Source organism: Apis laboriosa, unplaced genomic scaffold (assembly GCF_014066325.1).
Source record: "Apis laboriosa isolate Shangri-la unplaced genomic scaffold, ASM1406632v1 scaffold13_cov153, whole genome shotgun sequence".
NCBI classification, from domain to species: Eukaryota; Metazoa; Arthropoda; class Insecta; order Hymenoptera; family Apidae; genus Apis; species Apis laboriosa.
The window spans coordinates 2,502,925-2,528,168 of NW_025221370.1; the positions used below are offsets into that span (position 1 = coordinate 2,502,925).

The 25,244-nt window shown below is 37.0% G+C and overlaps 1 protein-coding gene across 8 annotated transcripts in view; it reads left to right on the top strand.

Annotated features, from left to right (window-relative positions):
• The window catches only part of LOC122721032, a 232,178-nt gene that overhangs the window by 56,925 nt on the left and 150,009 nt on the right, over window positions 1-25,244 (top strand). For 7 of the 8 annotated variants that reach the window (XM_043948222.1, XM_043948221.1, XM_043948225.1 and 4 more), the window contains 10 exons: window positions 5,049-5,300; window positions 8,827-9,149; window positions 9,514-10,087; window positions 10,323-10,732; window positions 11,012-11,141; window positions 11,209-11,676; window positions 11,842-12,012; window positions 13,548-13,685; window positions 15,101-15,206; window positions 23,668-23,849. In XM_043948222.1, coding sequence (XP_043804157.1) covers window positions 5,049-5,300; window positions 8,827-9,149; window positions 9,514-10,087; window positions 10,323-10,732; window positions 11,012-11,141; window positions 11,209-11,676; window positions 11,842-12,012; window positions 13,548-13,685; window positions 15,101-15,206; window positions 23,668-23,849 — 2,754 coding nt within the window. Of the gene's footprint in view, window positions 1-1,791; window positions 1,914-5,048; window positions 5,301-8,826; window positions 9,150-9,513; window positions 10,088-10,322; window positions 10,733-11,011; window positions 11,142-11,208; window positions 11,677-11,841; window positions 12,013-13,547; window positions 13,686-15,100; window positions 15,207-23,667; window positions 23,850-25,244 lie in introns of those variants that run through there. The other variant, XM_043948227.1, reaches the window with a different exon arrangement.

Consider the following 25,244-nt stretch of genomic DNA (forward strand, 5'->3'; position numbering starts at 1 on the left):
CATTACCACGGATTTTGTTTCTTCTTGTATAACGATTTGTAATTTCAACTTACTAGGATAGCTTCTTCGTAAGAATCAATAGAAAAATCCATAGTTTCGTAGGAAAGAGAGGAAGAAGAAAAGTCTTTTCGTTTTTACACTCTCGTTACGCAGTTTCTCATCGTTAATCAATCGATGGGTCGAGATACCGAAAGTCGGCCTTGTTTTATATTACAATAGGTGTATCCTCTAACTATACTCTGTCAGGTTCAGGTAACGTTCAGCTTTTCATAATAGACGTACTGTTCGCATCGTGAGACGTTCCTAGGGTGAACGATCGTTTTTCAATGGTGGCTCGATGCACCTTCCATTCCATCTTCTTGTTTCCACTTTCGAACAAAAAAAAAAAAAAAAGTAACAAAATTCGTAACAAAATCCTGTACACGAACAAATTTTTGATCTGATATTTAAAAATTCATCGATCGTTTGACTACAAAAAGAAAAGAAAAGAAAGGAAGGGAAAGCAATGATATTTTTCTAACCGAATGTTTATGCGAGAAAACTCGAGCCACGAATATCTGGCAATATTTCTAAGTCTAGCAACGTATGACGCGTCATAAACTTGAATAAACTTCCGTCGAATGGCCAGTTCGGCCATGAACTACACCTTGTTCGTCGCTATTTAGAACCTCCACTTTCGCCTTTTCGAAGGCACGGGGAAAGGGAGCGACAACACCGTTCGTGTCAAAAGATTAACCAACAGAGATAAACGGTAACACTCGCATGGCTACTTTGCACGTCGGTGAAACCGCCACCGTGAAAAATAACCAAGTCTTTTTTTTTTTTTTTTTTTTCTTTCCGTACGTTTCCTTTTCTTCGTTCGAACGCTACCATGCACTTCTTCGCTATGTTTCCTTAACCGATTATAAAATCGGTGACTAATTCTCTCGAAAAAATTTTGAAGAAAAATTGTGCGCGGTTCGAGGAAAAAGAACATGTTTTACGAATAATTTCAATGATTCTGTCGTAATTTTTAACTTGTCTTTAAATAAATTGAAGATGAAGATTCTTTAGGTACTTTGCTCAATAATCATAATATATTTTTAGAGCTAGTGGATCCCAATTGTCTCAAAAATCATTTTAATTCTCTCCAACGGATAATATCTTGTCTTATTTTTGCTACCTGTTTCCAGGTAACCAACCTGTTTCCAGGATCTTCCTTTTCCTTTACCTTCTCGAACTTTCATACTCTCAGAATATATTTATTTTCAATAAACGAAAATTCTCACTATATAATTTGCGAGCTCAAATATTTGAAATCGCTTTTAAAAAATGATTAATTCGAATCAATAAAATATACGAAATATCAATTTCAAAAATGTAGAAACGTTATAAAACATTCGTTTTAACGATTGAGATTAAAAATCCGTAGGATCGTTCGGAAAGAAATTAAATCTATAAAGATATTTTTTTGGAATATTCTTAACGTTTCAAAAATTCTTATTAGCCAAGCCTCGTACATTATTATTATTACTATCATTTAATTATCATCACTGTCGTTCAATTATTAGTCAACTCATATACTTCTCCACTCTTCCAATAAAACCACCACTCCACGGAAAAATTCTGAAAACCTTTAATCTCCCCTTACTTGGTACCCGTCCACCGAGGGATTTTAATTACGTTGGAGTTACGGTCAGGTAGCACGGCCTCGAAACGCGTTGATAGGTGATAGTAGTAGTGGTAGGTAATAGTATTAGTAGTAGTCAACGAGTAGTCGTCGAAGGGAAGCATCGTCGATCGACGACGTCAGTCTTCCGAGAAACGCAGAGCGGTGAGCTCACGATCCTAGGACAAGGGAAAAATCGGTCGTAAAATCGGTCGAAAAGTTTGGGGGGGAAAAAAAAAAAATGATCAAAATGATCGAAACGAGAGTGAGTGATTTACTTTTCCGCGTGTTTGTATATATACGTATTGAGAGCATATCGTTATGGGCCGCTGATCCCGCTGAACTTTATTTACAACACGGGTACAGCCTGATTAGATTCTTAGAAACTCGAAGGCGAGAAAAAGATTGCGCAAAAGCGCGTGAATTATTAACCTATTTTCGACACTCGTACTTGTAGATATAGGAAGGTTTCTCGAATCGAGTGTTCTTGAGCGAAATTTTCAAAGGGATTAAAATTTAGGAATTCAGTTTTCAAGGTTTGGTGAAAGTTTCTTTTGTGTATATCCTAGTCGAAACTTGAATTCGTTAAAATTGGACACTGGACAATGAATTTTTGAAATGTTTTCTTTTCTTTTCGTGTCGAGTAACGTACGTTTGAAAATTTTTTCTCAAATCTCTCTTCGTTTTTCTCGAAATTATCCGCGGGGGAAAAAAGATTCGCGAAGAAAGTAAGGATAATATGAAGTCTCGAAAGGGGTCACGGAGTGATTCAGATGGAATTGCCGGTTGCCCAAAACTCTTGACGAGCTCTAGCGGTCGTTGATTAACGGTTGTGGCTTTTCTCGGCCTTTTGTTACGGAATTGCGCCACGTGTGTGTACTCTTGGCTTTCTCTTTTGCGGAGGCCATCTTTTTCGTTTATTTTTTTTTTTTTTTTTTTTTTTTNTTTTTTTTTTTTTTTTTTTAGAAGTTTCTAATAGGTCCTGAATAACGTGAAGTTAGGCGCATCATTCGTGCGAAATTCCAGCGATGGTCGATAATTGTGAATTTGCTTTTTCAATCGTGTTTTATCTTTTTTTTTTATTATCGTGAACAGTGTCCGTTGAAAACTTGTTAAATGTTATACGTTTTCCTTCCAGTATCGATATTTCGTCCTTTTAGGTTATTTTTCGATTGGACGAATCGAAAACGAATTTTTTGACAATTTTTAATTAAAATTCGATAAATTTTTCAAAGAGGTAAGTTCCTTTGATATTTATTCATCGATGGATGCGTAATTTAATTTTTCAATTTTGCAGATTATTATTATTTTTTTTTTCTTTTTTTTAGATTTTTTATTTGGCTAATAAAAATTTTCAATTCAACAAAGTGTAATATCTTTTCTATTCTATTTTATTTTTCCGTAAAAATAAAAAGCTAAGATTATGACGTATTATCTATCTATTATCTTTCTCTTTTTCACAAATTTATCTGAGCAAGATAAATCATGAGTAAAGAAGTTGTTATTGAATCAACATTTTCTAATGTTTGTTTCATTCCGCGTTTTATTTTATCTGCGATTGAAAATGGTAAAAAAATGTAATTTATCGTATCATAGTCACGTTGTTATCGTACAGTAATTTGTCCTCTAAAGTACTTTGTTCGCTTTGCAGAATTCTTTTGCGTTAAAATAAAATAAAAATCGAAAAAAATATTCCGATTATTTTGTACATTCATTCCTTATCAAAAATTTATATTTAACTTGTCTATTAGGAGAAATGGAATCTAATAGGCTGTTAACATTAAAAAATTATTGAAATTAATAATTATATACATATACATTAGAAATTGAATTAAAATTATTTATAACAATTATTCCAAATTTCACTCACAAATAACTAATAATTCACTCGAATTGCAGCTCTAACTTTTTCTTTTATTCGATATTTTACTATTCGAGACAATGGAGGCGTGCGCTTTTTATTTATTTATTTATTTATTTATTTATTTTTATGTTCGAATCTAGATCGTAGAAAGTTGATGAATTCAATGAAAATTGTGTGGTCTTTCGTAAGCTACGTTTAGCTATCTAAACGAGATGTAACGATTATCATCGAGATATTTCTCTCTTACGCCTTTCACTCTTCTTTTTGACTAGCAATTAAATTAACCCTTTAAGAAGATGAAGCCGCAATAAACTTTTATCGTTTTATTCCATCTAAAATTTTACTGCACAAGATCTATATCGCGAAATAAAAATATCCTTTAAGTATCCTTAAGTATCCTTAAGTTATTAATTACGTTCAAAGAATATTAAAAGATTATCATCAGATGAAAAAACAAACAAATTACAAAACCTTCGCATTGCAAAGGATATTCAAAATTGATTGAAAAAGAAAAAAAGGCAAGTAACTCCTTAAAACGGATAAATCTGAGTAAACGCACGTGGAAATCTACTTGGAAATCTATTCTAAATGCCCACGTCTGATTAACGCATGCGTTTAATTGATACGACGACAATAAGGTAGAGGAGGTGTATCCAGGAGGTTAGTCCCATAAATCACAGGTTTCTAAATTTAGTCGAACCGCGTGGTGAAATCGGCCATTAATCTTGCATTTATTCGTACGATACACACGCGTTTCTTCTTTATATACACCGTATCACTCGCGTCCATCTAACGTCTTTTCGTTAGTCACGTTGTGTCGCGATGCATGCCGTTGCCGCGCATCTTTTTGTCTTCGACAGTCGGTCGATTTAAACCGTGATTTCGAAACGGATCGATCGCGTTTGTGCTCTTGAAACGAGGATAATGGAAATCGATTAGCATTCGTGATTTCCACTTGAGGGAGAGAGAGAGAGAGAGAGAGGGAGAGAAAGAATTCTCTTTTTTTCTTGCCGATTCAACGCGCGACCTCGACAGAAATTTCTGCTCGCTCCGACGAAATTCGAAGCATGTTTAAATTTTCGAGGGAGTGAGTATAAAAGCAGGAAACGACGTTTTATTCACAGAAAACTCGTAGTTGGAACGGCGCCAGAGTAAAATTAGTCGAAAAATTGCGCTTTGTGGACATTCTCCTTCACAACATTCTCCGATTTTTGCTCCTCGAAACACGGACGTTTCAACGTCACTCCCACACAAATCTACGATACATAATCCTCGCGGATGCTCGACGAAAAGTGCAATCGAAATCGCGCAGCGACGAAAATCTGAAAAACAATAAATTCTTGAGTTGATCGAAAACCGCGATCGGCTCTCTAAACGCTCGATTCCGAATTTGAAAGGAAAGGAAGGGCTCGCGTGACAAAAGGTGCAATTCGGTACGCGTCTCGATGGCGGAGCGTGGGGGGAGGCGGGGCGTGGTGGCGGCCGATCCCGAGAGAGAGATAATCAGATGAAACGATTCGGCCGTTTCTGTTGCAGAACTTGGTGCCTTACAGCTGCAGTAGCGACAGCGACGAGGAGCCAGTCACGAAGCAGCCTCGACTCAGCCGCAGACATTCACGGGGTTCTGGAAGGGAATCCCCGGGTCAGTCGGCCCGTTCGACTCGCTCGAAACGCCACAGAGCCACGAGATCGCGATACTACGAGGATCAAGCCGCGAGCAGAGCGGACCTCTCCGATACGGACGCCTTTTCCGAGAATCGATCGATCGGCGATGGATCCTATTTCGAGGTTCGTGCACGAAAATCATTTATCACTGCCTTTTCTTTTTCTTTCTCCTTTCTTTCTGCTCCTCCTCTTCCTCTTCCTCTTTCTCTTCCTCTTCTTCTTCTTCTTCTTCTTCTTCTTCTTCTCGCAGCAGCAGCAGCGGAGGATATAGCTGGGTTACTTACCTGGGTCGTTGGTAGTAACCAAGTGGTCGTGGAACCGGTATGGCAACGTTTCCCAAACTGTTCCTCCAAAGAACAATGGAGCACGCGTCGTTGGGAGGAAGTTTGCTTGATTAGCGTGCAACTGCTTTCACGATTGACGCGCGCGCGTGTGTTGTGCGTGTACACTTGTGGGATAACGTTAACGAGAATGGATTCGTGGATTGATTGGATGGACTCGTCGCCGAGAACATTTTTGAATCGGAGTTGAAATAATGGTGTTATTCTCTTTGTGACGTTCCAGTGATTAATTTACGTGCATTGGGAATAATTTTTCCTTTTTGTTTCTTTTTCTCTCTCTCTCTCAGAGTGTTTCTCTCTCAGAGAGTGATTCGGTAGAGTGAATTTGATTTATCAGGAAAGGAAGTAATCGATAACGCGTTAAGTAAGTTGAAATATCGATTTTGGGTAAATTCCTTTTTCGACGTGGTTTCGTAAGAATATCGAGTCAGTTTGGGAGACTGTTTGCGGTTATTCGAGGATGGACGACACCTGACTGCGCGAGTGAACTTGATTCTTATTAACCAACGGCCATTGTTTCGTTTCGACCACCGTTTTGCATTCCTCGTGCATGCGTTATATCGTCGAATCGAACGAAATCGAGAGCACGTTTCATCGATCTTTATAACTCTATGACTCAGAGTTTTCTCGCTAAATACTTTTATCTTCTTCGACGTACTTCGACTCTTTCAAACATGGTGAATAATTTCAAAATTATCGTATATTATTTATCATCGTTTCGAAAATAAAAGAGAAAATGGTAACTTTCATCAATTTTTGCTCGATGCTATTCTCTTTCGAGAATAATATATCGAACGATCGAAATCAAGAGAGAAAATTAAATAACTAATCCTAATTGCCTGGAAAGATGCAACAGTATCGAACTTTCGTTTTCCACGAATCGTTATTTTCCCTTTGCCAAGTCACTTTCTAAACGCTTGAAAATTCCTTCTGTATATCGAAACTAACTATAAAACGTCCCTCCAAACGATCTATCCATCATCTCGTGCAGATGATCGTTATTAACGTCCATTGTCTCTTTCCAGAGAGAACAAAAGTGATCCCTCGATACCATGCGTTCACCTTTCAATATTCCCGCACTCTTTGTCTTTGTCCGTTCAAATCATTCTTTTTTTTTTTAATTTTCATTCCAACATTGTTATTTGCCATTGTTGTATATCGAATAAACGAAAACGATCGTCGTCGCTTACTCGATAATCGTGGAAAAAGTGAAATTCTCGAGTGGAATTTAATTTTCGATCGAATTAAGAGGAAAAAATTCGTCTCGAAAGGGTTAAGGGGAAAGTTGCGGCGTGAAATCGAATTGGACGAAAACGAGGTTGTTCCCTCGTCGTCGTATAGCGTCGATAGCATCAACAGTGCATCAAGAGCGTACACGTGCGTTACCAGTGTGAATGATCTATCGTTCACGATGTATATATAACGACACCAACAGCAACAACAACAACAACAACAACAACAACAACGCGATTATTATGCGTGCGTGGCGCGGAACGCGCGCGGTTCCACGACGTTCATTTCGTTTCATCTCTTTGTTCGTAGGTGAAATTGATTTATAAGATGTTGAATTAATCCCTCGAGAGTGGATCCACGTTGCTCTTTGTCGAAAGTTTATTCTTTTCAGATTTATTGAAATTTTTACGACGAAGAAGCGATTATCTTCTATGATTGTCTTTCTTCGATTTCGAATTAACTGTCGAATTGAAAAATTTCGATATTCCTTTTTTTTTTTTTATTATCGATCATTTCTCATTCGAAACTAATTTTTTTTATTCATTTACTGGCTACATCTTTCCTTTCATACCATCTCTTTGTTGTTAACTTGTTGAATGAAATTGATTTACGACGAGTTTTTTTTTCTTCTTTCGTTTTCATCAATTAAACTTTCGATTCGAATTCATCGTTTCGTATTCGTCTCTTTTTAACTGGGACTTTTGATTGACTGAATCTCTTGACACGAGACTTCCATTATTATTGAAATCTTTGAACGAGCGGATGAAAGTATAAGACGTTTCGTAGAATACGCGAAAGAATATTTTTTTTATTCCAGTTTCTGTTTCTCTTTCTTCTTTCTTTTTTCTTTTTTTTTTTTCTTTTTTGTTCGTTCGTTGGAGTAAGCTCGAAAATTTTTCTCGTTGGAAGCGCGTTGCTCTGCTCGAACGGAATGAGAACTCGACGGGAGAAAGTGCACGAGGAGCCTTTTACCTTTTGAAATATTCACCAGGCGAAATAAAATAAAAATTGAAATTGACGCGTAATTACGCGTACGTGACATCGGAGGAACGTGCTTGCATTGTGTCGACCCTTCTTGAGCCTGGTCTCGAGCGAATACGTGAATACCAAAACCCACTCACGTATTTTATCTTCATTTTCCTCGATCGTCTGAACGAGACTCCATCTCCAACGATCAATTAGATCCTGTTTTAATCACCATTTAAAAGAAAAGAAAAAAATCGTATTTTTATCAATATCTCGCGATAAAATTTTAACTGTAAGATATATCTATCGAAAGGCGTATCTATCGAAAAACGTAAAAATAATTCTATATCTGGATTCGAAAAGAATGTGCTCAATAGCGAATGATAACGTTGGTTTACTTCTTGTTCACCTAGATCGATCGAAACCGCCTTTTCTTCATTTTGCCGAGCGCGAACAAAATCGAAGCGAACGAAAGCGCGTTACGAACGAATCGATCGAGGTAAAACACCTCGAAGCGTGAAATTTTCACGGTTGCATCACGGCCGATTTTACGAGCCACGAGAAAGAATCCGTTTTATCGACCAACAAATAATAACTAGCGGAATAGCGTTCGCATACTTGAGCGTGGAAAGAAATCCGGCGAACGAGCCACGTTTCTAAACTTGCTAACACTTTTTATTATTATACGTGATACATATTTCGAGAGAAAATTTGACAACTGTTGCTCGCATAGTTCGAACGTAGTTCCGCGATTGATGGAGAGGAACGCATATATTCGTTGCTACGCGACGATTTTACGCGTAGTATCGTAGTCAATTAGCGGCTCGATCGATAATTAACTTTTTATCTTGTGGAAAATAATCGTGATAATCTGTGCGCGCGCGATCAGTCGCGGAGCAGTGATGGGAGCGCGAGGTACTCGATGATGCCGCATTCGAAACGCACGCACGCACGCACTCGTCGCAACGTAAACAACCACGAGTTTCTATTTCCATTTCAACTATTTCCTCTCCCCGTTTCGAAAGAAAAAAAAAGAAACGTTTCTCATTCTCCGTAGAGAGACGAATTGAAAACGATCAGGAGGGGGAATGAATTGTTCGCGATTGCAGGATGAACTGTGCCAGCTGTGTGTGATGGACATAAAGTCCGGAGAGGGAGTGGAGAATCCCCAGGAAATCAATCGAATCTCGTGCGCGTCGGTGGACCAGGCCGAAGAGGGTGACATCGAGGAGGACGCGGTTACAGAGGACGAGGAATACGATATGCCACCTATACCGGACACGGTCCCGTTGACAAATTCGACGGCCATCGTGGAGAGTTGCGATCAGATCGACGGTCAATCCGGGAACGTGGAACAGTCGAACGGCAATTTAGCCGCTAACGAGCCGGTTAAACGTCGAAGAACGACTGAGGAGGTCGCATCTTTTAACACGTAAGACCCGCCTTATCGCCATTTTTTATCACGTGCCCGACTTTCTTTCGACAATATATCCATCTTTTGAATAAGTTCAAATAGTTCGCATTCGGATCTCGTTCGATCCATTTATCATTCTATCGTCTGCTCGATATCTCAACTTTTGAATTTTTTAAGTTGCAAGATGGTAATATTTATATTGGTATAATGAAACCTTTTCAGGGTGAAATTTTAATTTTCATCTCACGAAGAAACAATTATTTCCTTCCTAATTTCTCCTAAGTTTGTTCCAAAGAAAACACTTTTGCTGTTCCCACTTGGATAGCCTCTCTTTCTGGCTCTTCTCCGATCCAGAATTTGATCGAGCCGTTTCGTTTACCAGATCGGACAGAAAATCGAAGAACTACGCGACCTTTTACTTCTGCCACCTGGACACCGATTCCGAGCAGAACGAAGAGGCGGGGATCGTGGTCGAGGACTCGTCCGAGGAGGAGTGGACGTACACGTCGTCGCGCGCCAACAACAACGTAACGAGCGAGCAACGTAAAACGAACGTGTTGGTGCGTCTCGACTTCGGCGAGGGCGAGAGCCCCGAACCCCGGCCAGCCGTGGATATCGCGAAAACGAGCGAAATGAAGCCTGTCAAAGAGACGCGCAAAGACGTCTCGGAGGGTGTCGACGAGACTTCAAACGAAACCGACGCCTCCTCCCAACGGGAGAAGGACAGCGACGACGAAACGAGAAACGACAAGACGAGGATACAGAGGCTTATCAAGGAGGTGGAGAAATTGGTCGGGGAGGAGAGGCGCAACGGAGCCCCGAGGACCTTCTCTCAGCTCATTCTCGACGACAAGGGTAGCAGTATCACGAATAATCACAGGGCCAAGTACGCGAGGATCAAGGAATGGTTGAAATTGAACAACGTGCGGGGCCACGAGGGACGATCCACGTTGCAGGTAAAGACCGTCCATCCATTTTCATTTCCTCTCCCTAGACTTTTCTAAAGTCTTGGCCAGTCTCTGTCCCGATCGAATCGGGCACAACACCTTCCTTCTGCTTCTCCACCTCCTGCTTCTGTTACGCACGAAGCGTAATTATTCGCAACGAACGCGCGCGCCATTCGTGTAACGAGATGTGGAGGAGGGGGCGATTATAACGTTTCGTAACAATGGCAATGAACGCGAATTACAGCCGTTGGATAGCTGCGATGCGAGCGGCGAGTACACGACGGAAGATTCCGACGTGGAGAGGCAGTCGGTCTCGTCCGAGGACCTGCAGAGCAGCGTGGCCACGTATCGACGATTCGAGGGGGCGCTCGGTTGCACGTCCGTGTCGCAGGAGATATTCGACGACCCGGAGAGGACGCCGGTGAACGAGGGCCACCCGATGCTGGTGGACGCGGCCACGCCGAAGGTGGTGATGCGGCCCAAGCAGAAGACGAACGGGCCCAGGCCGTGGAGCGTCTCCTGCATCTCGCAGATCGGCAACAATTCCAATTTGAATCAGACCAACGACCCGATCTCCCAGTTCTCGATCAGCGAGACGGCGTTGCATCAGCTCATCGCCACTCCGCCGACCAAGTCCGTGTCCCTCGATGCGACGTGAGTGTCTTCGATCATCTTTCGACCTTTGACCTTTCTTTCTTTTTATCCCCTTTCTTCCACTTCGTTCCGACGTTTCTTACTTTTCCGCGTTTTCCTTCAAATTCTTTCCGACGTTTCGCGACAATCCTTGATAAAAGCTGGAAAGAAAAGAAAGAAGGAAAATGTAAGAATCATCTCAAGTTGACGCGTTGACGGATTATTCAAATCCATCGGCAAGCTTCCAATCGACTCCCCTCTCCCTCGGACATCTCAACTCGGTCTGTGTTTAAATTACAGAGGATCACGGAAATCGTTCAACAATTCGACGTCCACGTTGCTCGAGGAATCGATCATTTGCCACGACGGCCGCATGGTTCGAAACAGCTCGTTGCGGAGGAAGAAGAGCAGGTTGCGCAAGAAGAATCTGGTAAGAATCGAAATCGAAATCGCAGCAATGGGTCGATCTGGTCTGAATTTCCAAATTCTTGGTTCAGGGTCGTAAGAGCGACTCCAGCTTGGAAGGTGTAAACGCCGCGAATCATTCCGCGGGAAGCGACGGGAGCTCGTCGAACCAGCAACGATCACCCCGAAAGGTGAGCGGGAATCGCGCGATGCGCACCATTTCGAGAGACTGTCACGGCCGTTTGACCACCCTCGTGAAATCCGGCTCGTTCTCCGGGTGCACCGCCCACCAGCAACTCTCCGCGGAGAGGACGATCGTCAGCGACCCGACACCGCCGTTCAGGTTACCCTGCTGCACTTCGGTGGCTTCCACGTCCGAGACCGAGGGCGAGGAGCAACGTAATCGCACCCGCGGTTGCTTCCCCTTCGACGACAATCTGTTCGACACCGTGCTCAACAACAAGGAGCTGTGCAATCAGCAGCTGAACATGGATAGCGATATCGAGATGAACAGTCTTGGGAACAACTCGTTCTCCGAGCAAGCTTGGGATAATTATCAGGTAATTATCAGCTTTTTCCATGATTTTTCTTTTTAAGAAAGAATATGTTATGGTACGGTTGCCCTCTCTTCTTCTGGAAGAGATTGTTTTCGTCAAGGGAATTGTTCTTTTTTGAGGATCGATTGATTGAAATATTGATAAATTAAATATGTGTGTTTTTGATAGGAGAAATATATGAGCGAGCCGTACAGCGAAGCACCGGATATAGAAACGGCACGAAGATTATTGGACTTTGGGGACGATTATCGAAACTTTCTCGATAGTCAGTCCGATTGTGCCTCCAGTATGAGCGCAATAGCCGCTAGTTCTCCACTGCCTAGAAGTCGTATGCATCATGTACGTTCCATTCTATTATTCCTTCTTGATCAAGTGTCCATATTTTTTCTGTGACACTGCATCTGCTATATCTTTGCACACGGATTTCCCTTATCTTGTAGACATGTAGATCGGTACCGCGGTACCGCATATGGATCGATATTTGTACCACCAAAATAGATATGGGTATCTATCATGGTGATATTACGTCAAAAATAGAAATAGAATATCAATTTGTATTATTATCGAGTGCTTTGCGTTTTATTAGCGAGATTGATTAATTTCATGCGATTTATAATTTTATTTTTCAATTATTAATGCTTACAATTTTTTTTTCGACAACAATTTCATAGCGTTTTATTAAAAAAAAAAAAAAATAAATTGATTTTTGTCGTTTGTATTGCTGTAGGACGAGTGTAATTCTACTGCAGTAAATAAAAGTTTAATTTTAATCTGTTCAATTCGTCTTTTTAGATAAAAAGTCACTTTGATATTTGCACTTTTTGATATTTGCAATAAATTCATTTCTACCTCGCTACTTCAAGTCGAATTATTACCTTGCTCTAGATTTTCTAATTTTATATATATATATATTTTTTTTCATTTTTGCACGCACTATTCGAAACGAGTTGAATTATTCATGAGTTTCTTTTCTTTTCATCTCAAGAATATAATTCAAACGTAATGATTATTGGTTAGCACTTTCTAGTCTATTCGCGCATAATATTATCTTGAAATGAAATTTTCTTTCACGCAACGCATTTCTCCGTTCGAATCTCTCTCTTTCTCTTTCTCTTTCTCGTCTTTTATCAAGCCTTCTATGAGATGAACGCGTCTCTGCGATGATGATCTCTTAACGAGGATAAACGAAGTAATTACTGACACAGTCGCTGCCAGAGATGTCTCGTGGACGGTATTTGGAGCAAGATTTTGACGACAAATATCGAGTTCATATTCTGACGAATTACACGATGTATCGAATAAAATTTTATATATTTATTTTCGTCCAATTTTTAGTTATTTTTCTATATATAAAAAATGTATTCGCAGTATATTTATTATCAAATAAATATAAGTATTTAACATTTAATATTATTGTTACATTATTGATAAAAAAAAAATACAACTATTTTAGAACAATTTTAACTAGATTTTTTATATTAGGCGTCGATTTTCATGTGTGATACACGTATTGCGTAGTTAGGATCGTTTCCACGTACAATGGAATTAATTCTTATCTTGATCAATAAATCAGATAGCTGTGATAGCTGCGTGTAAAAGAAATTTTAACCTTTCGAGCCGACAAAAATTTAATTTCGCTCGCTCGATTTCAATGTCTTTTACACGCTGTCTTTCGTAATTATTATCCTATTCGAAAGAACTTTTAAAAATCTTTTAACATTCGTTGAAAGAATAAACGTAGAAACGATCTCAAAGTAAAATTAACCTCGTAAATGAATGTGTAACTTGTGCAAAGATAAGTATTTGATTGATTCGATTACAAGTGTTAAACGGAGGAAAACGAGAAATTAAGAAAATTTGAAATTTGTTTACAGGAAATAACGGATACGACGGAAGATAGCGATAGCGACGTAGATGATATCCGGAACATAGTGGAGAAATCGCAAAGTCAATTGTCACTCGCTGAGAATTTGTTCTCGAGGTCGAACAACGGCTCGATGCCAGAAGATTTCGTACGTATATTATTAGAGGTGTTGTTTTCGTACTTGATGCAAAAGTTGTACAGAGTGTGCGAAAATTTACTAAAAAATATAAAAATGTTCCTTTCACGCTTTTATTATAAGATTGTAGACGGCATGCGTTCATATTATGCGCATGCACGATTGCATGGTCTATTTTCTAGTATGTTTAGCGTGCGTTCTGTAATGCGTCTACGAAAAATACGATTATTTTTGCTGCTTATGGGCTTCTCTATGCTTTTTACGCTTCCATTTTAAATTTATTAAGATTGTACGTCGTTCGTCTTTATTATAAGTTTTTAAAAAACGTAATTATTAATTATAACGAAGAATATTTCTATATGATCTATGATTTGTGTATCGAAACAATTATCTGTGTTCTGTCGCTGATCTTCTTCTTCTTCTTCTTTTTTTTTTTTTTTTATTTTTTTAACGCTGATTTTTAAATATTTTTCACTTGACAATTTATTTATAAAGATTATTGTTCCTATGCTTAATATTGTATAAATAATTTCTATGTATTTTGAAACGTTTGATGTGATAGTAGAATAGCATAGTTGAATATATATTTTCCTTTTAATTATTATTCATGAATAGATGATATACACGCACACACATACACACACACATACATATATATAGATATATATGTTGTAAAAGTATAAATAAATTATTTTTATTAAAGGAAATTTATTTTAATAACAAACAGATTTTCTTTTTCTATTTATTTTTTATTTGTGTTCGTTCACCTGATTTACCTTTTTTTTTTTTTTCTTTGTTTAATATATTCTTTCATCATTTTTCATCGTTTCATCATTTATTTATATAAGAAACGAGATATTACGGATAAAAAAATAAAAACATTCACAAGGAAATACGTTCGTTCGAATCGCGTACGAAATAATCGTGATACAAACAGATCCAAGTTTCGTATAACAATATTTATTTGCACGTTCTATTATTCTATTATCCTATCCTTATCCCATCGCTTTTGCAATGTACAAATAATAATGATAAATATTCAAGCCAATATTTATGCTTCTTACTTTCATGTTGTTCCTTAGAAGGATACGAGTTTTGTGAGAACCGTTTCTGAATGCAGATTTACAAGGTACAGTTTGCAGTATTTAAGGCTTTCTATTCTTGAAATCTATTTAATTCTATTATTAATTTCTATTATTAATTTAATTCTATTATAAATTCTATTATAAATATTCTTTCGCAATCTTTTCTGCTTTCACACGCTTCAGTAAATGTTAATCGAATGATCGATAATTGTTGTTTAATTTTTTTTTTAAAGATTTTAAGATTCTTATTAAATCATTTAACGGTGATGGAAATTAAATAAATAAGATTCAATTCAAAATGGATTTTTTTTCGGATTGAAGCAAGTTTTTCTTATGTTGTAGACGGAACTCGAGTGCACGTGTAGAGAAAATCTGCGGTGTCTTCACACGTTGTTAGAGTCTGTCAGCAATTCGTTCCGAAGTGAAAAATACGTCAAGCAAATCCGTGGTGAGTACAACAATAAAATTGACCGTCGATCATTTCCTATCTCGCTGTCGTATATGGCCGCTGTATTAGTTACTGCTCTCAGCGGACTTGTGTTTTTGCTTCTCTCTTAATTTTTTTTTTTTTTTTTTTTTATCACACCAACTGCGACACTTTTGGAATTTAATATTTCCATGGAATGGAAAGGAGAGGAGTGGAGTAAGTTCTTCTTCGTTCGAACAACATATGAAAATATTTCTCGGTTGATTGAACTTTTTAAAATATTTATACAATTTATAACGACGCGTTCGCAGTATTCAAATACTATCGAATGTGCAATTATTTAAAAAACTTTATATATACGGCAGACTATATACAGTTACGATGAACGAAACTTGAAATTATATATTTGGAAAATATTTGCAAAATTATTATAATAATCGCAAGAATGATGGTTAACCAAGAGAAAAATCCGATGGATTTTAATCATTTTTAAACATTTTTTGAATTGCCTCGAAGTTAATATAATATTGTTCGATCAAATATCACGTACAAATAATTTTGTAAGTCATTCGCAAAGACTGATATATACGAGTATTAGTATTTTACGAATGTGCATTTTTACTTTTCGACGTACTCGAAAAATGTATCCCTGATGAAAGTGTATGCATTTGAAACGATGTTAATTTAATAACGATATCGTAAGTGTAATCGATTGTGATTTTTGTATCTAATTATTATAGAATGAAAATTGTAAAAAAAAAAAAAAAAAAAAAAACAAACAAAATATTAAGAGAATCAAATCATTTGTAACATAATGTATCTAATATATTTGAATTATCGTGATTACTCGTTTGCTCAAATGTATATACGGAAAAAAAAATCAATCGCGATCTCGAAAAGTCAATTCAAGTACAATTCAAGTTGCGTACAAAAGCAATGTGTATGCTATACAATAATATTTTTTTATAACTTCGAAATAAGTACAAATGCATGTGTAAATTTGCCTGAACTATGAGCCATGATCATATTTGCATGCTGAATAATTAAATTATTTTTTTTTTTTTTTTGCACATTTGATGTCTGTTTCGATCCAGCTTTATGAATGATTATTCGTAAATTTAAATATCGTAACTTAAAGCGTATTTTTTTTTGTCTCTGAGACATGTGGGAGTATTTAAATATTTAATTTAAAGGTGCCTAAGTAATGTGAATTTTTTTTTTTTTTTTTTTTTTTTTTTTTAAGAAAAATGACTATTATTATCATCTGCTTGTTCGAAAGAAACAAGAAAAAAATCGTAATTTATTCGAAAAAAGGAAATATTGCCGGAAGAAACGCAAGTTGTACGCAATTTCCTTTTGCAACGTGAATATAATTTTTTTAACGTCGTTTATATAATTTAATTTTTAATTAATATTATCTTTCTTATTAATTTTTTCCCTTATTTTGCAACGAATACAGTTGCGAGTGTAAACGAATCATTGGAGTATTTTCACCTTTTGATTACAACTTTTGTATACCGTTCATATTGTAATCATTATATAATAAACACTGCTTTGTTGTGGCTTCTTACTAATTATTCTTTTGTTTCTTTTATCACCTATGGAGAATACGGCTTGAATTACCAGCCCTTATCGTTAATTTGATAGCATTTCATTAAAAATTTTCCTATGGTGTGGAATTATTATCAAACGAAAAATTACGAGTCTCGTTACGACGCTTGATTTTTAAATTACTACTATAATAAATAGATTAAGAAACATCTGTGAGATGAATTTATCGAATTCCATATCTTTTTAATATTGATAAATCAGTCAAGATAATCCCATACGTGAAATATAATCATGGAATTCGATTTATTCGCCTCGAATATACGCATATTTTAATCAAATGATGCTATTGAATCGATGGATGAGCGTGAAACCTCTAAAGAAAGATATTCCCCCACGTAGCAGCGGAACCAATTTTCTTAATTGTTGTTGAATCAGATAGAAAAGTAGCAAGTTCGATTAACGTACCACGTGATCTTAATTCGTGATTTCCTTTCCTAAACAAGGATTATATTTTTCTCAAACTCGAGCGCATCCATCTTATTGACCCAGAAACGGGTTCCAATTTCATTCACCGTTTCATCCATTAAACAAGCTCTTCCTTCCAATCCAATAAACGATTATCTTCGAATCAAAATCACCTCGAAAAGGAGTTTAAAGATTCGATTGTTTCGACGTTGCGCGTAGGTGTTCTCGCGTGGGAGTGCGCGCTGATCGCGAGTGCATCGGTGCATTGGTGGATCTCACCTTATAAGAACGACTAAACTCGACGGAAACGCACGAACCAGGTGTTCGGGCGCGCTCGTGTCCGCGGATCGCCCATGGCGCGACTCGCGCTTGTGTTCGATCAGTAGCTCGGTTCTCACGCCGCGAGTCGCATTATTCCGCGCGATTCATCGATCGTTCCTCGTTTGCTCGCCTTTCCAATCCGAACAGCTGATCCGATCGCCACGCGTTCTTTCACCAAACAGTGTTTATCGACGATTCGAGAATTGAATGCGATTTATATTTATCGAAATTGTCGAGGTTTTTTCCAAGAAGTATTGTTTTTTTTTTCTAAAATTTGGAACAGTTAATTTTAAAGTCTAATATTATTTAAGATAAAATAAGTGAGTAATAGGTTTTCCTTGCAAAAAAAAAAAAAAAAAGATAGAAAAAAATGGAGAGAAAATTCTTGGAGATTTAAGTGAAATCGGATGGATACGGTGGATTATTCGAGAAGTTAAAGTGTAATTAGCACGATAAACTAGAAAACGGTTAAACGATTCGCGTGAAAAATAAATAAATAAATTTTGATTCTTAATAATGTTTGAAAAGGAGGAAAACGGTGTTAGGAAAGATGCATCGAATTTCTGTTACGCGTATCAGCAAGTTATCACGAAAGATCAACCGGATGATACTTGTACGTACGCTTCCTCGTGTAATATATAATATTTCTCGTCCGTAAATTCTTTTCAATTTTTTTTTTTTTTTTTTTATCACTTTGTGATACAACACGATAATGATTAGTTAATCCAACGATACGGAAATATCGAATAATTGAGTTTTCAAGTTAAAAACTTCTTCTTCTTTTTTTTCTTCCTTTTTCTTTTCAACGTTCATCGAGCAATACCGTTAACCCAAAATTTTTACAACTTGTTTTCATATTGGTTCTGGTTTGGTTTCGTTACTTAAACGCCACTTCTCTTTCACAATGTTCGATCAGAATTCTTGACATTATCCCGGAAGATAACCTGGTATTCTTCTTCATCAGCGTTCCGTTACCTGTCAATTTGATTGCTCGTATTTCTTTCGTCGTCTCAGAAAAACCGACTAAATCGAATATACGTGTTAACTTTATTCCCGTGTACTTCTAACGAAATTTTATTCGAGATCGAGAAACAACTTTCGTTAATAACGTATTCTCGATGTAAATTCTCTATGTAAAGTGAAACGCAAAGAAACGTGAATCGCGAGTTTTGCAGATATACATCGATCTGTGTCTACGTTCAGAGCACACAAATTTGTTATTAATACACGTTGTTATTTATATCTTTTACGATCTTTGTTTATTCGGTAACTTGATTTATCGGTTTGTCATTCGATCGAATTGAAATCAAGTTGAATAACATTTAAATCATTTTCATACAATTTGATGCAATTTGATACAATGATCAAAAATTAAATCGGAATATAGAAACAAAGAATTGACGTTATAACTACGAGACGTTGATCGCTTTATTTTCTACTACTACGTCGCAATTCGCAATATCTACCTGCCAGTGGATGGATGAATTCACGTTTAATTTTACCGCAGGCACGTTTCTGACATAATTCTACCTCTACGGAACAAGTTTTCGGCCTTGAATTTTTGGTCGACTGGCAACGAACAATCTTCCAAATTAAAACTCCTCGTATTCTCTGTATATAAATGATACAAAAACTCGAAATTTATCCTCCTTCGATGAAACGTGTAAAGTTCACAGTCATTGTCCAACGCCGAGCTTTATTAATAGCCGCTCGATTACTAAACTTATTTCTATACTAAACTAATTCGTATTACGCTCGAGCTACTAATAATTTCAGCTGAAAGAAATTCCGTCGTACGGTGGAATGTCGATCGTATCGATTAAATAAGAAGACAAACTTGTTCTTGTAACCGGCTTTTCGGGTCTAACAGAGTCATCCTAGAGAAGATCGTGTCAGAGCAAGAAAATGGAAATTAAATATTTTTCCACGATTTAGAATCGAAAACAAAAGAATATTAAACAAATTCTTCGTTCCTATTATTCGATCCAAAGAGAAATTAAAAATACATATATATATAACAAAATTGTGGCTCGTTAATCCCTTTTTTGAAGATCGTGCAAGCAACCTTCAATTCTATATTTCTATTTATTTTGATAAGTATATTAATCCTTGTTGAAGAAGCTAGAAAAAAAAGGACGAAAGGCAACGGACACAACGGTGTACCATTTTATTGGAACGCGAAATAGGAAATAGTAGAAGGAGTGCGCACGGGAAGGAATTAAAAGGTAGAAAGGCAGGGCGCACAATCGTCCGTTGTCCAAGATCCCAATCGGATAGAAACTTTAGAAGATAGTTGATTAACGAGCTTGCATTCATTCTCGCGTTAACGTTGACCCGTTTCGACGTGGCCGCTTCTACTTTCATAACACGCACGTGGGCGTGTACCACGGATGATACTCCCTCCCTCGATCCATTTAATTACCTTGTTTTTTAACTTTTCTACTAATCTACATCAATTTATTACTCTCTGCCCAAATTTTTTAATGGAAAATGTTCGATTGCCGAATATTTAATATATTTATTATCTTCCATCGAACAAATGCCAACGATTAGTGTTCGATGTACTTGTTTCATTCTCGCGCACACACAGTTATTATTTATCGATCGTGAATGAAGAAGAATCGGTTTCGAAGAGGTTTCGTGGCAATCGAGTGAACTCGAATAACGGAACGATAGATCGAGAACGTTTAAAAGCTAAATAAATTGCGAATAAATTATTTTTCCGAGTCCCTCGATGTATTGAGACGCGTTTCGAAATCGGTCCCCGTGGAGGGCGTTAATTAATCATTGCGACACGCGACCATTTCCCTAACCTCGATGATAAATCGTCGAACACGCGATAGGAGAAAGTAAATAATAATATCTTTCATGATGAAAAGTGTCTTATATAAATCGAGTTAATCCGTTTGTGCGATAATCGCTGTTAAGACGATCGAGATCGAGAAACTGTTACCGCTGGTGATTAAGGATCTATCTGTTGTCTACCACGATTTCAGTTCGATCGTTTTTCGTAGTTTTATTTGGACGATTATCGACTGTGGATACTGTTAATGGGGAATTACAGTTGTACAACGGATTTTTCTTCGTTCGTTGCAATTGATTTACTTAGCTGGATCCGAATGGTTTATTATACATAACCACGCTCTTCGATCCTTCGAAAGTATACACGCATCTTTTAATATTTTTTAATAAAACTCGCGTTGAAAAAAAAAAAAAAAAAGAAAAATTCACTCGATTTTAACACGCTCGATCCTTCTTCTCGGTATTTCCAATTGTTCCAATTTTACGCTAGTTTTGGTTAATTGAAATAAATTTGAAATAAGGAGAAATTTCACAATATATCCCCGTTCAATATATTAAAAATAAAACACCATCGGATCTTTCGAAGATTCACTGCAAGATTAATTACCCTCCTTCATTCATTCCTTCCAACAACCGTAAAATTACGTGTAACATAATTATGTGAAATATGCGCGTATTATTATCGATTATTCGAATTTCGACTTTGTTCCACTTTGTCCTCGAAAGAGGCAAGGAAAAGACGGCCGCGGAGAAGAGGAGCGTGCGCGGTTGTGCACACTCGCCTACTCGATTTCTGCTCTACTGAGCGCGATCGTTCGAGCGTGATAACACGCACACCACAATTATTCCACACATTCCACCGTTTCCTGTAGGTCAGTGTGAAATTCATCGCTCCCATCCACCATCTTCTTCACTGACCTCTGTTCGCACTCTGTCGTGTCACGATGCTCTTCCTCCTATCTTTTCCTCCACCATTTGTCAACGAGCGTGTTGTTGGTCCGTTGATGATATTCGTGACACAGGATAATATGGGTTATCATTGCTTGGTGTTTAGTCGAATCGAGATCCCATTTTTCTCTCTCTCTTTCTTTTTTTTTTTTTTTTTTACATGGATGTGAAAACACGGAAATGTGAAATTATATTTTCTTCTCGCCTCGTTTTCTTTTTCTTTTCTTTTTTTTTTTTTTTTTTAGTAGCAGTAAATAAGATTGTCGGGGATTAAATTTTTCGAAAGAGTGGATGATTTATCGGGTTATAATTGTTGAATACGTGATTGATAGTGGCTCGCGAACGACCACGATAGGAAAGATACGTTTTTATTGGAGAGAGAGAAAATATGTATAACGTTATATTACAATTTCTCCTCGGTTATATTACATTTCTTTTCCTCTTGATAAAGATTGGCGAGTTATAATTGAGAGAGAGGGGAGAAAAAAAAAAAGAAAGAGCAAACTTTCCTCGTGTCTCTGCGATAACGAAACGTTAAACGCACGATTAATATTCGTGCAACTTCGTAAAAGAGTGAAAAAAAAGATTGCAAGATTTTCTTTCGTTTTCACCTTTCAGGACCCGTTTTTCTCTCGCGGAGGAGAGGAATTCCAGATTTCACTTGATAACTCCGCCGCACGTTTGCTTTTGTCAACCACCCGTGACAGAGTGAAAGTTGTTTTTTCTCTCTCTCTTTCTCTCTCTCTCTCTCTCCTTCGAGAAAACCTCCTCCGCGAAAAACTTGGCGCGAGATTTTCCACCGCAGCTTAGAAAACGCGTCACACTTTTATTTCGAGCTCTGTCACACTCGCGTGGCGCCGAAAGAAAACGAAAGCGCCATTGCTTTTCGATAGATCCATCTTTTTGCGATTTTAAAAATCGTATAGAAACGAGAGCGCGCGAGTTTTTGATCGGAAGTTTTGTTCGCGCGGATCGATAACGAGACCTTCGCGCTATTTTTACCACACGACATCCTCGTCATCCTCGTTAATGATCCTACGTAAATTAATACTGTTGGATCGCGCAACCAATGATTCACACACCTCAAACTTTACTCGTGAAAAAAAAATTAATCCAATTTGCGTGTACCACCTTTTCGAGGAAAACATCGATTTTATTATCAACTCGTCGATCATTGTTTAATTTGCACCTGTTGCGCAGCTCCTTTCTCCCCTAATCTCCCTCTCTCTTCCAATTCTGTGCTTCTATTTACCTGGGACGATAATTAACTCGGATAGCTTGTCGGTCACGGTTGTACCGTGTTGCGGAACAGAAAGAAAGGGGGAGGGGAGGAATTCGATCGGCTTTCACCCAATAATTTATTTCCCTTGTAGAACTCGTGGAAGACACTTGGCGGATAACTAACTCGAATTTAATTGAACTCGGATCACGGGTGTGATCGAAGAGGCCGTCGATCGAAGTCCCGTGTTTCAACATCGAAAAATTGATCAACAGATCGTGTATAAAAGATATCGAGTTGTTAATTGTTTGAACGAAGCAAGGATCCTCGATCCTCTTTGTCATTTATTTTAATCGATCGAGTCGAGTCATCGAGTCACGCGCGGAATAAACAGAATATAGAAGGATGCAAGAATGACAATTTTTCTCCGTTCTTCTTCATATATATATATCTTTTAGATATATATGATTCTTAAGGAAAAGTTATCCCAGAAGGAACGGCTTCGTTTCATTCGAAATTCGAGTCGAGTGCGTATTAGATTGGAAAACATTCCGGATGTTGTAGAGAGTGGAAAATATTCGTGTGTCGGGGAAAGCATATATATTTCTATTAATTTTTCGATCATCCTTCCCGGAGAAAATATACATATGAATTGAAATTACACTACTTTCTTTCGTTTCTTTCTTTCCTCGATTTCTTAGATTTAATTTTAGATGAAAGAAACGGACGGTTCGGTGAAAGTGAAAGTTATTAAATCCGATGCACGTTTATACAAAAGGATATCAGCTGGCTCGAATCGGTCCATAAATATATTTTTAAGGATGGTCCCAAGGAAGAAAGTATCGGAGGAAAGTACGAAAGAAGCGGGTCATTGAAGCCGTACCGCGCGGATCCCGTATGCATGCGTGCAACGTTTAAGCTGCTTAAATATCCCATTTATTTTCACTGACGTAACGCGGGGGGGCAACTGATGTTTGAAAACTGTAACAGAACGATATTACGATCGTCAGTATTATTTTTTCCAATTAAAATCTTACAATTATCCATCTATTTTTAGGAAAATTGTTACAGGCTTACCTGATAAATATTCCATTTTCCTATTTAATCCGTCTTACAAGCCAATTATGCCTATTTCTTTCAAGCGACAGTTCGTTGTTTAACGGTCTCGTGTTTTAGGCATGCTGGAGAAATGGGAATCCTTGACCACCAGAGTGGAGGAAACACAAATGGCCACTGCGCTTCACAGGGAGTTAACCACTCTTCGCACGGAATTCAAAGCTGCACACGACAGACTTTTCTCGTACGAGATCATATTGGAGCAGCCGCACGTCCTCGACGAGAGAATTAATCGAATCACGGTAAGAATTTTATATTTCTACGTATTTTCTTATAAACACATTATAGAATCGTTTAAACGAGATTATATTTAACAATTCACTCGATAATCGACGAAGAATGAGTGTGGCTTTCGAAGAGTTAAACATTTCTTCTTTTCGGTATTTTATATAGATTCTTATTTTTTGCTTGTCGTGCGAATTTTTCGTGTATATTTTTATACGTTTATATATGGATTTACATATATTCATTGTATAAAAATATATATATCGAAAAAATATATATTATCAGAAACGCACAAGACATTCTATTATGATGAAATTAAACGATTCCTTCTAATCCTAAATTCATTTAGAATAAACTGTCGTAATAAATGCTTAATATCGTAAGAAAATGCGAGTTGCAAGAGGTAAGTATATTCCCATATAGATAAATATATAAAATTTGCCAAGTATTTTTGTATTTGAAAATTTCAGAAAAATTTTACGTACCTATCGAATTATATTTTTCCTAATACAATGTTGAAAATTTGAGAATTCCAGGAAATTTATCTCATTTCCAAGAATTTCAGAAATTTAGGAATTTCATATAATTTCCAACAACTAAATTCTTCAAACTTTTCAATTCATCGAATGTAATATTTAATTATGCGTAAAATTTTTCTTGAAATTTAATATAATTTACTTTTTATCCTATTTATCTTTTACTTATAATCATTTTCTCTTTAATAGAAAGCACAAAAAAAAAATGTAAAGATATATAAGAAAATAATGTATAAAAAATATATGAGAATATATAAAATCTTACGATATATAAAATTTAAATAAATAATATATGCATAAATTCCTATAAATGTCCATATTTTTCTCATATTTATTAATATTTCATTTTATGATATTTTACATTTCCGCTTAAATAAAAAAAAAAGTTTTTAAATTATAATTAATTTATATATGCATTCTTTCTTTCGATATATATTTAATATGTACATTTTGTCGATAAGTTAGGTGACGATAGAAAAATTTTGATCAGCGCCATCTCGCGTTTGGATCACCGAAGCTCCGACTTGTTACTAGCATAACATGATATGCAAGGAGGTATGCGAACTCAGAGACAAGGAAAGCAACATTGTGCGAGAAGGACAGAGAGCATCCCCCACCACTTCGGAAACGCTACATGGAAAATTTATTAATAACTCGATTTTTATGCAAAATTTATGCACTTTTAAGATTGCATCATGAAGCTAGAACTCCAAGCAACTTTCTCATATCAATTTTAATGCAAAATTCTTTTTCGTTAATTAATTATTAACAATTAATGCGTCATATTTTTAATACATCGATGACGCCGTATAGAAAATTTATTAATTACTCGTTTTCTACGCAAAATTTCTATACTTTTAAGATTGCATCTTGAAG